The 14,214-nt window shown below is 37.9% G+C and overlaps 1 protein-coding gene across 2 annotated transcripts in view; it reads right to left on the bottom strand.

Annotated features, from left to right (window-relative positions):
* The window catches only part of rims3 (regulating synaptic membrane exocytosis 3), an 81,763-nt gene that overhangs the window by 48,042 nt on the left and 19,507 nt on the right, over window positions 1-14,214 (bottom strand). For both annotated transcript variants that reach the window (XR_003936580.1, XM_030146834.1), the window contains exon 2: window positions 3,053-3,377. Coding sequence is in view for 1 of the 2 variants with exons in the window: in XM_030146834.1 (XP_030002694.1) it covers window positions 3,053-3,317 (265 nt within the window). In the remaining variant the exon portion in view is untranslated. The remainder of the gene's footprint in view (window positions 1-3,052; window positions 3,378-14,214) is intronic.

The raw sequence follows: 14,214 nt of genomic DNA, 5'->3' as shown, positions 1-14,214 counted from the left end.
GCTAGACAAGATCAGATATTGTCACAAGTTCCTTAATGTCAACATTAAACTCATAACACACACTTCTTTAACCCATAAAGACCCAGTGCTACTTTTGTGGCAATAACAAAACTGAATTTCTGCCTGTGTTTAACCTTTCTTCAGCAATTTGTCACCATTTATTATAATACTATCCTCTGCATTTTATGTTTTTCAAATGAACATCAGGTATTTTCTTCTATTTAATTCACTGATCATGTAGATGTTCATAAAGGGTTATATCAGAAATAGATGTCCATTAGATGTCCATTCATTGTCATTGATCAAACTACATTGGTTTTACTGGTGAATTAATGTTAAAAAAAATTATTCATTTAAGAAAAAATCTATTTAGTTCAGTTTGTGGCTTACTTTGTTCATGTTACTTATTTTGTTGATTTATTATGAATTTTTGTTCATTGTATTCATTACTTTACCTTCTTTTTTTGCTTTTAGTAAATTTTTTTCTTATTTTTTCATATTATTTATCATTATGTAGGTTTGTTATTCATTTTGTTATAAACCAAGTGTCTCCATCCACTGTCACTGATCCAACTCCATGGGTTTTACTGGTGAATCAATGTTGTAGAAGATGACGGTGTTTCCATGTTCACTATGAAACCTCTAAACTTCCAAACGGGTCATATCTGATTACCATGAAAAGATGACAAACTGTATTTTACACCAATTATTTACATAGGATTAGTTGATCAACAGATATTAAACCTTTTTGATCAGTAGATGATTTTTGTTTTGCAATGGTTGTTTGGGTCTTTATGAGTAATAACCTGTTTAAATGCCTGCTTTGATATTACCAAATAATTTACAGCAACACTTTCATCCTTACGCCAAATGGAAAACAACACGTCTCTTGTCTGCAGACGTAGACGTACACAGTGAGAAGGCATGCAGACAGAAGCAGACATGCAGCCATGGACACACTGTTCTGAAAAGGTTACAGTTCAGTGTACTAGAAGGAGAAACAGAATGTACAAAGTGAATGCAAGGACATGAACAACGTGGGGCTTTTTTTATATCAATAGACAGACTGAAAACACCATTTGCATTGTAGTGGTGTCCTCTGTCCATCTGGGTCTCTCAAGCCTTTACCAAACGACATGTTTTCCTATTTCCCAGCAGGACTGAGTGGGTTTGTGTTGCCCACTGAGGCACAAAGTGAGAAATCTTTTGTTGCTGCTGCACTGTCTGTAATTATACCCCACAGGAGACGTATTAGAACATAACACCACCACCATTGCCATATATCCACCAAGCATACTAGATGCTACACTCTTCAGTCCTGCACACAATGATGCTGACAATAATGCTGAAACCTATTAAGAAGGACTCATTACAATGATAATACCACAAAAGATAAAGCCACAGAGAGGTTGTTGAATAGGATGTACAGGTACCAAATAACCATTAGAGTGGACAAAGCTGGGTGGCTCTACATGCTCACAATGCAAATTACACATGGCCCTGGAAATTACATAAGGGCCCCATCTTTGTGTCAAAGCAGTGGTTTCAACTATAATGAGAGGATGAAGTGGAACTAACCCTATTGTTACAAAAAGATGGGGAAAAAACACCATGACAGCAAACTGTAGGAGCATCCACCAGATAAACCTGTGTTCTGTTCCCTTTATGTTTGATATCAGCAGTAACATGATGTAATAGTGTGCAGTGTATTTCTGTTTGTCTTACTTGCTGTCAGGACTGTGTTCTCCGACTTTGCGGTTGTAAAGACATATTATGTAAAAACATTACATTATGCAAGAACTGGCCGTAAAGAGTAGCTCTGTTTTAGGATGAAAATGTAACAAATATGTGGGTGCATTATATAATAGCAAATCAAAACAGGTATCTTCAATATTTGTAACAACTAAGTTTAATTAAAATTATTAAATACCAAATTAGAATTTAGGAAAATTTGTGTCAGTCAGGCTGAGAATGATCTTTTCTCCAACCGGGCATTATTAAATTTACACTTCCCTGTGCTTACTTTTCACTTCTGTGATCATTTCTCACGAGGGGCTGCAAAGTTTGTGATAATTGGTTCCTAATTTCAATATAAATTGTCGGGTTGGAACAGGTGGAACTGAGTCGACTAACGTTCCTTTCTTTGCAGCATAGAGACCCTTTCTGGGAATATAGCAAACAAGTTGATGGCAACATAACTTAAGACCTACCATATCAAATTTAATACATTTTAAAGACTTTAAGGTATTAAATGCAGATTTGTAAATTCAAGACTTTCAAGACTTTTTAAGACCCCGCAGGAACCCTGTGAATAGCTACATAAAAGCAGCAACATCATCACGTTCTCTGGAATCAAGACTGTTGGTCTGTAAATGTTTCAACTAACTGCATATGGCTTTTTTATATGTTTGCAAATGCTTTTATTATTGTAAAACTGTAATGATGCGACTGTATCGCTGCCGTCTTGGCCAGGTCTAACTTGAAAGAGAGATCCCGCATCTCAATAGAACCAACCTGGGTTAAATAAAATTAATAAAATGTTTTATCTACAAAGGGACAATAGTTTGGAATTTGGAGTCATCATTATTTTTAGGTTACTATGCTATTATTTTACTGGTCTGATCCACTTGAGATCAAATTGGGCTGTATGTGGCCCCTGACCAAAACTAAAGTTAGACACCCTTGACTGTTAACGTCTTCAGCGCACTTCGCTATATCATCCCACAACCTGGATCGGAACCTTTGGGGGTCCAGTTTTGACTCATAGGCCATAATAGCTCTACTCATTCTTAGCCCAACGAACAGAAAAGGAAAGAAGATAAAGTGGGAGCACAAGGATGTTGGGCAGTTTAGACAGGTCAAGGAGGATCTAGACATGTGAAGAATATTTGAGACCAAACAAGGACGGTAGAGGTAATTATACGCTATACATAAAAATGCTTAAAAACCATGAGTAAGATAAGAAATTCAAAGAATAGAGAAGAGAAATTACAAAATGATGCACAGGCAGGTAATCATGCATCCTTCAGGGGGATCTAAACGTCAAACTGACCTTGCTGGTTGAGCTGCTGTGTGCTCTTGCTCCACTGCGACAACCCCACAATGGCCACCATCTTGGCACCGAGACTGGAACGCCGCTTTTTGTTCCCGGACAGCGATGCAGAGTCTGGGCCCCCGCTGCCAGGACTTTTGTCCAGGCTGTACATGGCCCCCGAGATGCTGGAGGAGCGCACCACGTTCCGGGCTGCCGCCGTCAGCCCACTTAGGCCACTCATCCCACCCGGGCTGGGCACCTCCACAGAGCTGCTGAGCATCATGGTCCCGCTGGGCTGGAGGGCCGATCGGCTGGGGGGAAGGGCGGGAAAGTCGGAGCGGGGCTGGAGGAAGATGATGAGACGGGACAAAAAAGACAAGGTGAGGGCAGGAGTTACAGAGGACAAGTTGATAGTACTGCTCAGATAAACAAGCCTGTACTGTGTCTGTTGAAATACAGTATAATAGCTTGTATTACAACCGCAGAAGCTCCCCAGGGCTGAAGGACATACCGTTAGAATTTCAACCACAGTTTGGTCTTCAATTAACTTCCCCACTTATTGCAGAAGCAGGAGAAATTTCTTTGCACTCCATAAAAAACAAAAAGTAAAAACCTTGAAAGGACGTTACGATCACTACTAGTTTTAGGGACATAGAAAACAAAGAACACAAAGGTCAGCAGGATGGAACAATGCAGATGGCAGCAGTCTGTTCAAGTGTCTTAGGAAAAATCTTCTGTCTCTCACACACCAACACACAAATGGCAGTTGTTGAGGTGTGACACTGCGTCTGTTTTCTGGAATCTTATTCTGTATCTGACCTTAAACAGTGACACATGAGCAAAGCCATGATGTCACCTGTTGGTTTGTAGATCATCATTTCAAAGCCTTTTTTGGCCATTGCCATCTTTTTTTTTAAGCCAGAAGTGACCATATTTGGACAAAAAGGTTCAGCTGGGGATAAGAAAGCAGTGATATTCTGTCCTAAGAGGCCAGATTCCAATCTTTGAGTGTAATTAGTGACGACCTTGGGGTCTTCCAAAGGAGACCAGAGGTTGATCTATTTGAACCTGTTGGAGAAGTGACTTAGTTCACTCAATAAAAACTATTTTGTGAAAACAATCAGAGGAACCTTTGATGATCTTTAACATCTTATCCATAAACTATCACACCACCTGATAAGATCTAACATTAATAATTATTGTGTGAGATAAATGACAGCCTGATGTGTTGCGACAGTACAAAGGAGGCTAAAGTAGCTTAACCATGAACTGTTGTATTGAAATGTTTCATTTTACGTTTCTTGTCAAAACCAAAGTTAGATAACCAAACTCCCTAAATATGTCAGTAATATTACCAACATTGCTAAGAAACTCAACCTGCTGTAGGCCGACTACATCTTTGCTGCAATGTGATCAAGCTAATGCTAAGTCCCTGAAAACACTGGCTGCGCTGCTAGCTAGGAAGTTTTAAACTAACAAAAAGGTGAGCTGTTTACTAAATGTTAATGAATAATGTAAATTGAAACATGTAAATGAATAGTAATGGTAACTTTGTGTTATGAAGTTGATTAATTGGCAAGCTACCAATTAGCAGGCAAGCTAACAGACAACGTAGGCAATATAATGTTGAATTGAACACTATCTGTTACAATTAAACAAGAGACTTTTTAAGGTATTTTGTTACCACAACTTACAAAAAAAGGTTCAGCTCAAGGCCTTTGAGGCCCAATTTCGCTGGGATGACTGGATGAATATGAACTCACAATCCTCTAACTGAAGGAAATGTGTTTTTGTGTTTTTTGTGATTTTATTTATCTATTTATGTATTGATTCTTTAGAGGAGGTGTATTGGGAGAGGGAAGTCTGGGCATCCCTGCTTAGACTGTTGCCTCCATGACCCGGATAAGTGATGGATGGATGGATGGATGGATGGATGGATGGATGGATGGATGGATGGATATTGATTCTTTATTCTGAAATCCTGTGTGCCAAGGCAATAGTGAACTACTGTAAATATTTTTGTTGTTTTCTACACCCACTCTCTGGATATAGTTTATGTGTTTCTATTTTTTAAATTTTTGTAAAAACCTAACTTCTTTCAATAAAAAGAGTCTTAAAAAAAAAAAATTAGCTCATTGTTGAGCTCTTGAGATTGTACCCAAGTCAAAAGCATTCTCTTAAGCTTTTAATGAGACACTGAATTTTTCAACTTAATAGGAGACAGGCTAACAGTCACATAAAACATCTTACTGGGATATATGGAAGCACCTAAAAAAAAAAAAAAAAAAAGACATTCACAAAGGTCAACTCCGCGGAGAAGCAAACTCAATCTCAGCATTAAAGCCCAGTCAACGGCAGACATTACATCCTTCTATCAGCCCTAAAATCTAAATTAAAGGAAGTGAATGAATGCATTAGAAGGGCAAGAATACATAAAAGGACCACCAGTTTTCTTAAATCACAAGACCCAGAGAAAAAAAATCAACTTGACCTTTTTAAGCCAGCGTTTAGAGCCCACTGGCGATGTCACCTTTCAACTCTGGCATCATTTTTAATCTGCGACTGTTGCTTCTTGAGCTCAATTCATCACTGTTTGCCCAAATCCAGGAAGGGTATAAACTGCTCTATCAAATTCAGAGAAACCAGACAGTGGTTGCTCTTGTACTGTCCTTGTAATCATTTAATTTTTCTGTCATGTCACGTCTCTATTCCTCACCCAGCGTCCTTCTCTCCTTGAATGCTTCCCTTCTCTCCTTTCCTTCTCCTTCTACCTAACACCAGTGATTATACAGAGGCTAAACCGACAGCTCCAGGGCACATTAAATATGTAATACACTGTGGCCAACATCTTCCCTCCACTATCTTTTTTAATATTTCTTTCTTCTTCACACCTCTTCTATCTCACTTCAGCTTCCACCTGCATTTTCACTTCATTTATTGGCTCCAGATATATATTTTTGTTATTTTGGTGACAGATAAGCCCAGTAATGGAGTCCGTTAATGAACCGCAATGCATTTTAAGAAAAGTTCTTCCTGCCAAAACTCCTCAGATAAAGTGGTGAACGAACGGTGCATGAATACAGCAACATACATTATATATGCATGATCTTATGGAATTATGTTCTTTTTACTTTACCCGTGATCTCAGGAAAATGCTGCTCATATTCTTTATGCTACAAAACACTCACTGCCATGGCTGGATGTCATAAATAATACATACGATATACTGCTGTGGGAATTTGCCCTTAATGTGTCTTTAGAGTCAAAATCTCATGTAAACGCACTTTGCCATAGATGTCACAATAACTGATCATCATCCGCCGCTTTGTCACACCACCACCACCACAGTGCTTATACTGCTAAAAAACTTTGCTGACGGGCACTTTTGAAGAGCTACATTTAATAGAATACAATAATAACCAGAGTGGTGCTGGTGAGAACAATACACTGATGTAGCAAAGGGCAAATTTTGGTATTCTGTAGTGAAATTCAAAAGGAAGAGGAGGACAAAGAGCCTGCATGCTTTATACACAGCTAATGCAGTGACATTTGTTATGATTGAGGGCCAGATAAAGAAAATAAAAGCCCCCCCCCACCCCCCCAACCCTATGTTTGGAAAATGGGAGGGTTTCAAAGTCGGGTAAGATGAGGTGCCCCCTTTTTCTTGCTGCTTTCCTTTCAGTTTTTGTCTATTCCTACCCACTTCTCTCTATCTCTCTGGGGGAGTTCTGTACTTTGAACACACAGCGAGCGGAGAAGGAGAAAATGAGGATAGGGGAGGGACAGAGAGGGCTGCACAAAAAAAAGGCAGATAAACAGAATAATTCCGCTTTCAGAGAGGCTTGAGGACTGAGGAAAAAAAAAGCTGGAGAGGAAGAAGGATGAGGACCGAGAGGAGCTGATCTGTGAAAAATAATGGCGTAAAGGCAACGGAGGAAGAATATGACACTAATAGTGACAACAACTGAACCATGCATCTATTCCTCCTTTTCCTCTTAATGATGAGACCTGGTGTGTGTATGTGTGGCTTTGGTTTAAGACAAAGTAAGGCAGTGTGAGACATCATTGTACTATACTGCAAGTTTTGCCCAAGGACATAGCCAAGATATAAATGCAACACGACACCAGCCAGTGACACTGATAACTGAACTGACTTATTACCATGAGGACAAACTTTCCCTGTTAACAGTGAATTTGACATCCATCCAAATTCGTGCAATTATATAAAGCGTGGATGTGTATCTCCATCTCTGAGGTCAATACACATCTCAATGCAGTGTCAACCATTCAGTGCATTCAAGTGTGACTTTATCCAGTTCTGAGTTTAACTTCAACCACTGGAGGATTCTGAAAATCACTGCAAAGTAAGGCTGCACGATATTGGAAAAAACTGACACTGCAATTTTTTTTAACCCTGCGATACATATTGCAAAATGAAAAAATACTCAGGAGGATATAATAGCTGCATAATGCCGACGTAAACAGTCAAACAAATTAGTTGTGGTACCTCTCGTTGTGGCTACAGGTGCAAGGCACTGTCGACACAGAAAATGTGTTTTAATTTCATCCTTCCTGTAGCTGAAATAATTCCAAATAACTGACATTGCTTTTCTTTTTGGCACCAAGTCTTTGTTTACAGTGTTTTTCTCTGGTTCGTTACCCATTTTTTAATGTTATTCCCAGCAACTCATTCCAGACTGATTAAGAATGATTGTAACTGGTGGATCGCTGTGTGCAATGTGTGTCAGGTACCCTTGAAATTAGATGAGAACACACTGAGTTAATTTGCCTCCTACATTACAGGACCTGCAATGTGACTACTGCGCACACGTACATCGCGATAACGATGCTCAAACGAAATATTGTGCAGCTCTCCTGCAAAGTCAGAAATGAGATGAAATGGTCGTGGTGATAAGTGAATGTCCTGGTGGCTACGAGACAAGAGTAGTTCAGGGACCTGAAAGCATCACTTTGAGTTATTGTGTTTGTTTCGCCTCCTGAGAAAGATCCTCCTAAAAACAACATTTGTCTAGATGCGTGCTGTATTTAGAGTATTTTCTTAAAATTATTTGATGAAAAGAGCAGTTCCGCAGCCTGTATTGTGTCACTGTGGTGTTTCACTATGTTATCTCAGCTTCAAACTGACAAAGAAATGAACCAGTTGATGCAGCAGTTTTACAAGGCATAATCTGTGCCTTTTCCCTGTGGTTCAGAAAACAGTAATAAAAAGGCATTACGTTGACCAGTTAGAAAATGAATGCGGTTTGGAAGAATCCAGCTGAAGGACAGGTAGACTGAACACATTTGATTGGAGGCAGTAACATGGATTGTTCTTCCAGACTGATCTCAATAAATGGCATTGTATGTCATGCCAGTTCTTATGGCATTTGGCGCACTATACCTGAACTTGAACTTTCGCGTGTTATTCGACACCATTTGATCACGTGTCAATTTATGCCACGATCTCTTAACCCTCAGTGGGTGGTATTAGACACATCAATTCAGGTTGGACAGGGGGCTAATAATGGCGTGAACATGCATGCGGAAAGCTAATAATGCATACAGATAACATGCCAAATATGCGAGTAATGATATCATGTAGGTTCTTCATATTCGTTAGGGTTAATACGTTAGTAAAGTTCAACTAATGGGAAGCCTCAAGAAGAAGAACAGGAAGTGACAGGTCCAGCTGCTTCCACCTATATATACACACACACAAATATATATATATATATATAATATATATATATATATATATATATATGTATATATACATACATATATATATATATATATATATATATATATATATATATATATATATATATATATATATATATATATATATATTTATATATTTATATATATATATATTTTTTTTTTTTTTTCTTTTTTTTTCTTTTTCTTTTTTTACATACCTGATAGAAAAATTCCGGGATATCATCTAAGAATCAAGACAGAGTCACTGGATTCTGGAATCAGAAGACTTTACTTGCAGCAAGGAGCCAAGTACATACAACAAGATGCAGCAGTTGACTAACAGCACGAAGTCCAAGATCTTATGAAAGAATATGGATAATACAACCATTGGTCCAAGTGTCCCAACAAAATGACGTTGATCCAGCTCACCACTGGCTTAGGAATCCAAAACATGGTGATGCATGGGTTCAGTGACCGTGTTTGTACTCTTCTCCCACCTACCCTATGGCCTGATCTCCCACAGACTGCTCTGGCCCCGAACTGGCACCACGAGACAGAAAACATGTAGATAGAGAAGAAATGGTAGACATACTGGGTGCTTTCTCATAGGATGTGTCATCACAACCCATCCGTGACTCATGGTCTGGACACCTGGTATTTACAGAGAATAGTCTAATATCATATTTCTCTAACAATATCTGTCCATTTTTACCACCTGCATCGATATGTTTCATCCCAGTTGGGTCATGTGATTCTACTCAAAAACATGCTGTTGTATTAAGTATCACATTAATAACATTATAAAAATGTTATAAAAAGTAATCAATAAAGTACAAAATAATAAAACAGAAGGTCAAAGAATTTAAGTTGCACATAAAAACAATGACACAAACATGCAGCTCAGATAAAACCATGATATATCCTCTGGTTAAGGTGTGTTTTGAGTATATATCAATTAGGGTACCATTGGGGTCCTGGCTGTTAAAGCTCCTCCCCCTTTAGCTTTCAGCCTGGACACTGGGGAGGACAGAAGACGACTGTCCAACAATGTCACTGGTAGATAATGGGTTAAAGGTCTGCAATACAACCTGGAGCCAGGCCATGAAATGCTTTAAAGGTAATCAATAAAAATCGAAGAAAAAAAAAAAAAAGAAAAAGATAAAACAGATGGGGGGTCAGTGTAAAGAAGCTACAACCAGTGTAATGTCTCCATGTTCATCCTGGTTAAATGTGAAGGAGCAGAGATCTGTATAGTTTGGAAATATGTCAAGGGTTTTTGGTTGAGATCAGTAAAAAAAGCTGTTGCAATAATTATGATGATGAGATAAAGGCATGTACAATAATGTGTGCATCTCAGAAATTCAACCCATAAAGACCCAAACAGCTACTAATCTTAAATGTTTCATACTGTTGATCCATTAATCCTATCAATCCATGTAAATAATTGGTGGAAAATGCAGTTTGTCATCTTTTCATGGTCTTCAGACATGACTCATTTGGATGTTCAGAGGCTCTGTAGTTACTGTGGAAACATCATCATCTTCTTCAACACTGATTCAAAAGTAAAACTAACGGAATTGGATCTATGACAGTGGATGGAGACACTTGGTTTATGTTCACTTAATGGTATATTTTACTGAAAAAGTCACTTTTTCTTCAGTTTTCTTCTGTTTCTGATATAATAACCAACTTTATTCTTAGCTTTTATGAACATCTACATAATCAACCAATTAGATAATGGAAAATACCTGATTTCAACTGAAAAAATGTAAAATAGAGAGGTTAACATTATATTAAATGGTGATAAATCACTTAAGAAAGGTTAAATAGAGAGAAAACTATCACAAAAGTAGCACTGGGTCTTTATGGGTTAATGTAGGTCCTAAATCAACAACTTTTGAAGCAGTCGGTGATTCATTTCATGATTCATTCTCAGATATTCAGTGTGATATTTAGTTGCATGTGACGATAGTAATGAATATCCCTCTTCTAATTCATCCCTATGGTAGAATCTGAGTACATAAAAAATGCTTAAGGACCCTGTTTGGTTTATCCATTCTGGAAAAATAACAGGTCCAGGCATTACAATGGGGGGAAAAAAAAGAATAAGGGGCCTGTTTTGTGTCTCCATAGAAGACAACCTTTCATTTTCAAGTGGCTATACACAGATGAAGCATACATAAGACTCTTATATTCTATTTCTGCACCTAGATCCTTCTAAATCTTAGACTCTGAAGGAGATAGCACACGTTAAATGAAAAAAAAAAAAACATTGTACCTCACTTATGTGCTTCTCTTGTACTGCAGTTCAATAAGGATTCCACTTATGCTACTTCTTTTGGACTTGTACCTAACACTTGGCCCTCTCACAAACAAGTGCTTGGCAGTGCCCAAAAGTGTCTCACAAAAGATAAAAGAAAACCATCCCTTCTTTCCTGTTCTGTCTCCAGTTAACACTTAAATCACACCTTAGCCTTCGTAGCACACCAAAAGCTTTGTACTTACACAAGACTTTGCCAAGAGAACTGCTTGAGACAGTTTACCAGTTTCAGTTAATCATTTTCTGCTGTACTTATTCTTTGCAGAAAAATCCTAATGATTACTTCATTTACGTTACTTAAATATGCTAGGCCAACATAATATCTTCAGTGTTCAGGGTCTGCAGTGTGGGTCCCTGAAGGCACCACCGTGTACCTGTCCCCACATGGCGTTTTGCCGGACCTAAAGGTAGACCTGGAGCTCATCCATCTTCATCTCGGTGCCAGACAGCTTCCCTGCCATATGTCTCTGTGCTCTCTAACGTCTCATCTCAGAGCTCATTTATTTCTCCTCCCGTCAGCATACCTCCCTCCCTCCCCTCCTCTAACCTAGCCTCGTAGCGACCGGCTCCTCCCCCATGCCTCGACACCACCCGCCTTACATCCCATTCCAACCCCTGCCACGTAAAATCTGGTGTGTTTCAAGTGGGGACCAATCAAGACACATTGGTCCAATGTTAAATTTAAGGGGATTTAGGGTGAATCACTTAAAAATAATAACAGTTGTTGGATTAAGAACCAACACCATCATCTATAACACCGGTGTCAAACATACGGCCAAAACCGGACTGCCAAAGAGTCCAATTCAACTCGTGGGATCAATTTGTGAAATGCAAAAATTACACTGAATATATTAACAATCATTTTAATTCAGGGGCAACATTCAGCCCAGTTTGATCTCAAGTCAATCAGACCAGTAAAATACAATCACAATAACAACTCCAAATGTGTCTTTGTTTTACCGTTAAAAAAAAAATAAATTAAAAAAAAGTTAAATTACATGAAAATGTTTCCATTTACAAACTATCCTTTCACAAAAAAGGGAATAACCTGAACAAGTATGAACAACCTGAAATGTCTTAAGAGAAGTAAGTGTAATTTAACAATATTCTGCCTGTTATTAAATGTTCTGTGTATTTGGAGATCCACTGTGATCTGGAAGTTGTAATACACGTGTTATTGATAAACTGAGACGTAATGTTGTTAACATTGCACTTATTTTTCTTGGGAAATTTCAGGTTGATCATGATATCCACATTTAATTTAAAGGATATTTCTTAGATGTAAATGTTTTCATATTGTAATTTGACTTTTTCCACTCTAAAAAACACAGAAACATTTGGAGTTTACATTATTTATAGATTATTAAGCTGTTATTCTACTGGTCTAGCCCACTTCAGATCATATTGGGAGGATGTCCCTTGACCTAAAATGAGTTTGTCACCCCCGATCTATAATATTTGACTGTGAAGGGCTATTCACCTTTATTAGCAGCCACTTTGTGAGGAGGTAAGGCCAAAGGTGTACAGATTTCGATTGCACTCTTTTCTATTTTATATATCTTTTTAAAGATATGTCTGTATCTTATTGGGTTGTTACTTAGATGTAAGTGCATTGTTGCTGGCAGAGACCAATTCTATTCTATTCTGTTCTATTCTATGGACTTCTTCAGGGACAATGCAAATCAAAGAAGCTCTCACATACCTGGAGATGGTAGCATGCACACAATGGGTTTCTCTTAAAACTTCTTTTTCTGAGTATTTAATGCCACTAGTGTAGTACCAGTCTAATGGTAGTTTATACATGTACAATATACCGTATGAAGAAGATCCATTTATTAGGAGTTGGACACCAGAACACAAGAACAACATTAGCACTTGAGAGGCTTTTAGTGTCACTGGGCAAAAATCCCATAGTTTCCTTTCAGTATAATACACAGCCTGGCCCAAAAACAAATCCAATATTTAGCTTTGATAATAGCACAATTCCTGCCATTTTGCTATGTTTATGAAATGTCATTTATTGTCACATTTGTCACATTTATTGTCATCATTTTTTGACACATAACATTGCTTAACCTAGACCTGACCAACTGAATCAACCCCAGATCATAACACTGCCCCCACCAGCTTATACTGTAGGCACTAGGCATGATGGGTAATCACTTCATCTGCTTCTCCTCTCATCCTGATGCAACTATGACTCTGGAAAAGGTTCAGTCTGGACTCATCAGACCATGTGACCTTTTTCCACTGGAACACAGTCTAATCTTTATGTTCTCTATCAAAATGATGGCTGTTATAAAAATGAAATGCTACTCACTGCATCAGTTAGAGTTTAAGTACATGTTTCCAGTTAAAACAGATTAATCACTGCAGTAATTATCCAATGGAAGGATACCTGACTGCTGTTAAGATTCCACCAGACAGACTCTACTCCACACATAAACCTGACTTCTCTCATGTGTCAGGTTTTTTTTGTATGTTATGTAGAGTGTGAAAATTGTTTTGTGTGATTATATTGTATGTTATTTGCAAATGAAATTTAAGAAATCAGTCAAGAAACATCTATTGACCATAGATGATTGATACCCGGGTTACCTGAATATATGTACAGTATATATTATACCGCTGCTGACCTAACGGAGCTGTCGTGTCTGTATTTTTGTCTGTTTTTTTGTATGTTATGTAGAATGTGAAAATTGTTTTGTATGATTATATTGTATATTATTTGCACTGACAAGTTGTAAATATTATTGTAAGGACCCCAGGAAGAATAGCTGTAGCTATGGTACAGCTAATGGGGATCCTAAAGAAAGAGAGAAAGAAAGAAAGATGATCTCTCTCTCTCTCTCTCTCTCTCTCTCTCTCTCTCTCTCTCTCTCTCTCTCTCTCTCTCTCTCTCTCTCTCTCTCTCTCTATATATATATATATATATATATATATATATATATATGTTAGTCTTTTAATTTGGACTAGGAAATAAGTTGCAAATGGAAGGTGTGTATTTTCTTATTATAATGATTTTTCCCCAGTTCAGCTATTGTAGCTTTAGCCATACAATGTTTACATACCAAAATATACAAAGAAATGACTTTTCATGACAGGCTAGAAGTCTCAAGGTGTAGAAGCACAATGTCATTAAAACTGCACCAGTTGGATC

This window comes from Sphaeramia orbicularis, chromosome 11 (genome assembly GCF_902148855.1).
Source record: "Sphaeramia orbicularis chromosome 11, fSphaOr1.1, whole genome shotgun sequence".
Classification (NCBI taxonomy): Eukaryota; Metazoa; Chordata; class Actinopteri; order Kurtiformes; family Apogonidae; genus Sphaeramia; species Sphaeramia orbicularis.
This window is presented reverse-complemented; position numbering and strand designations above follow the sequence as displayed.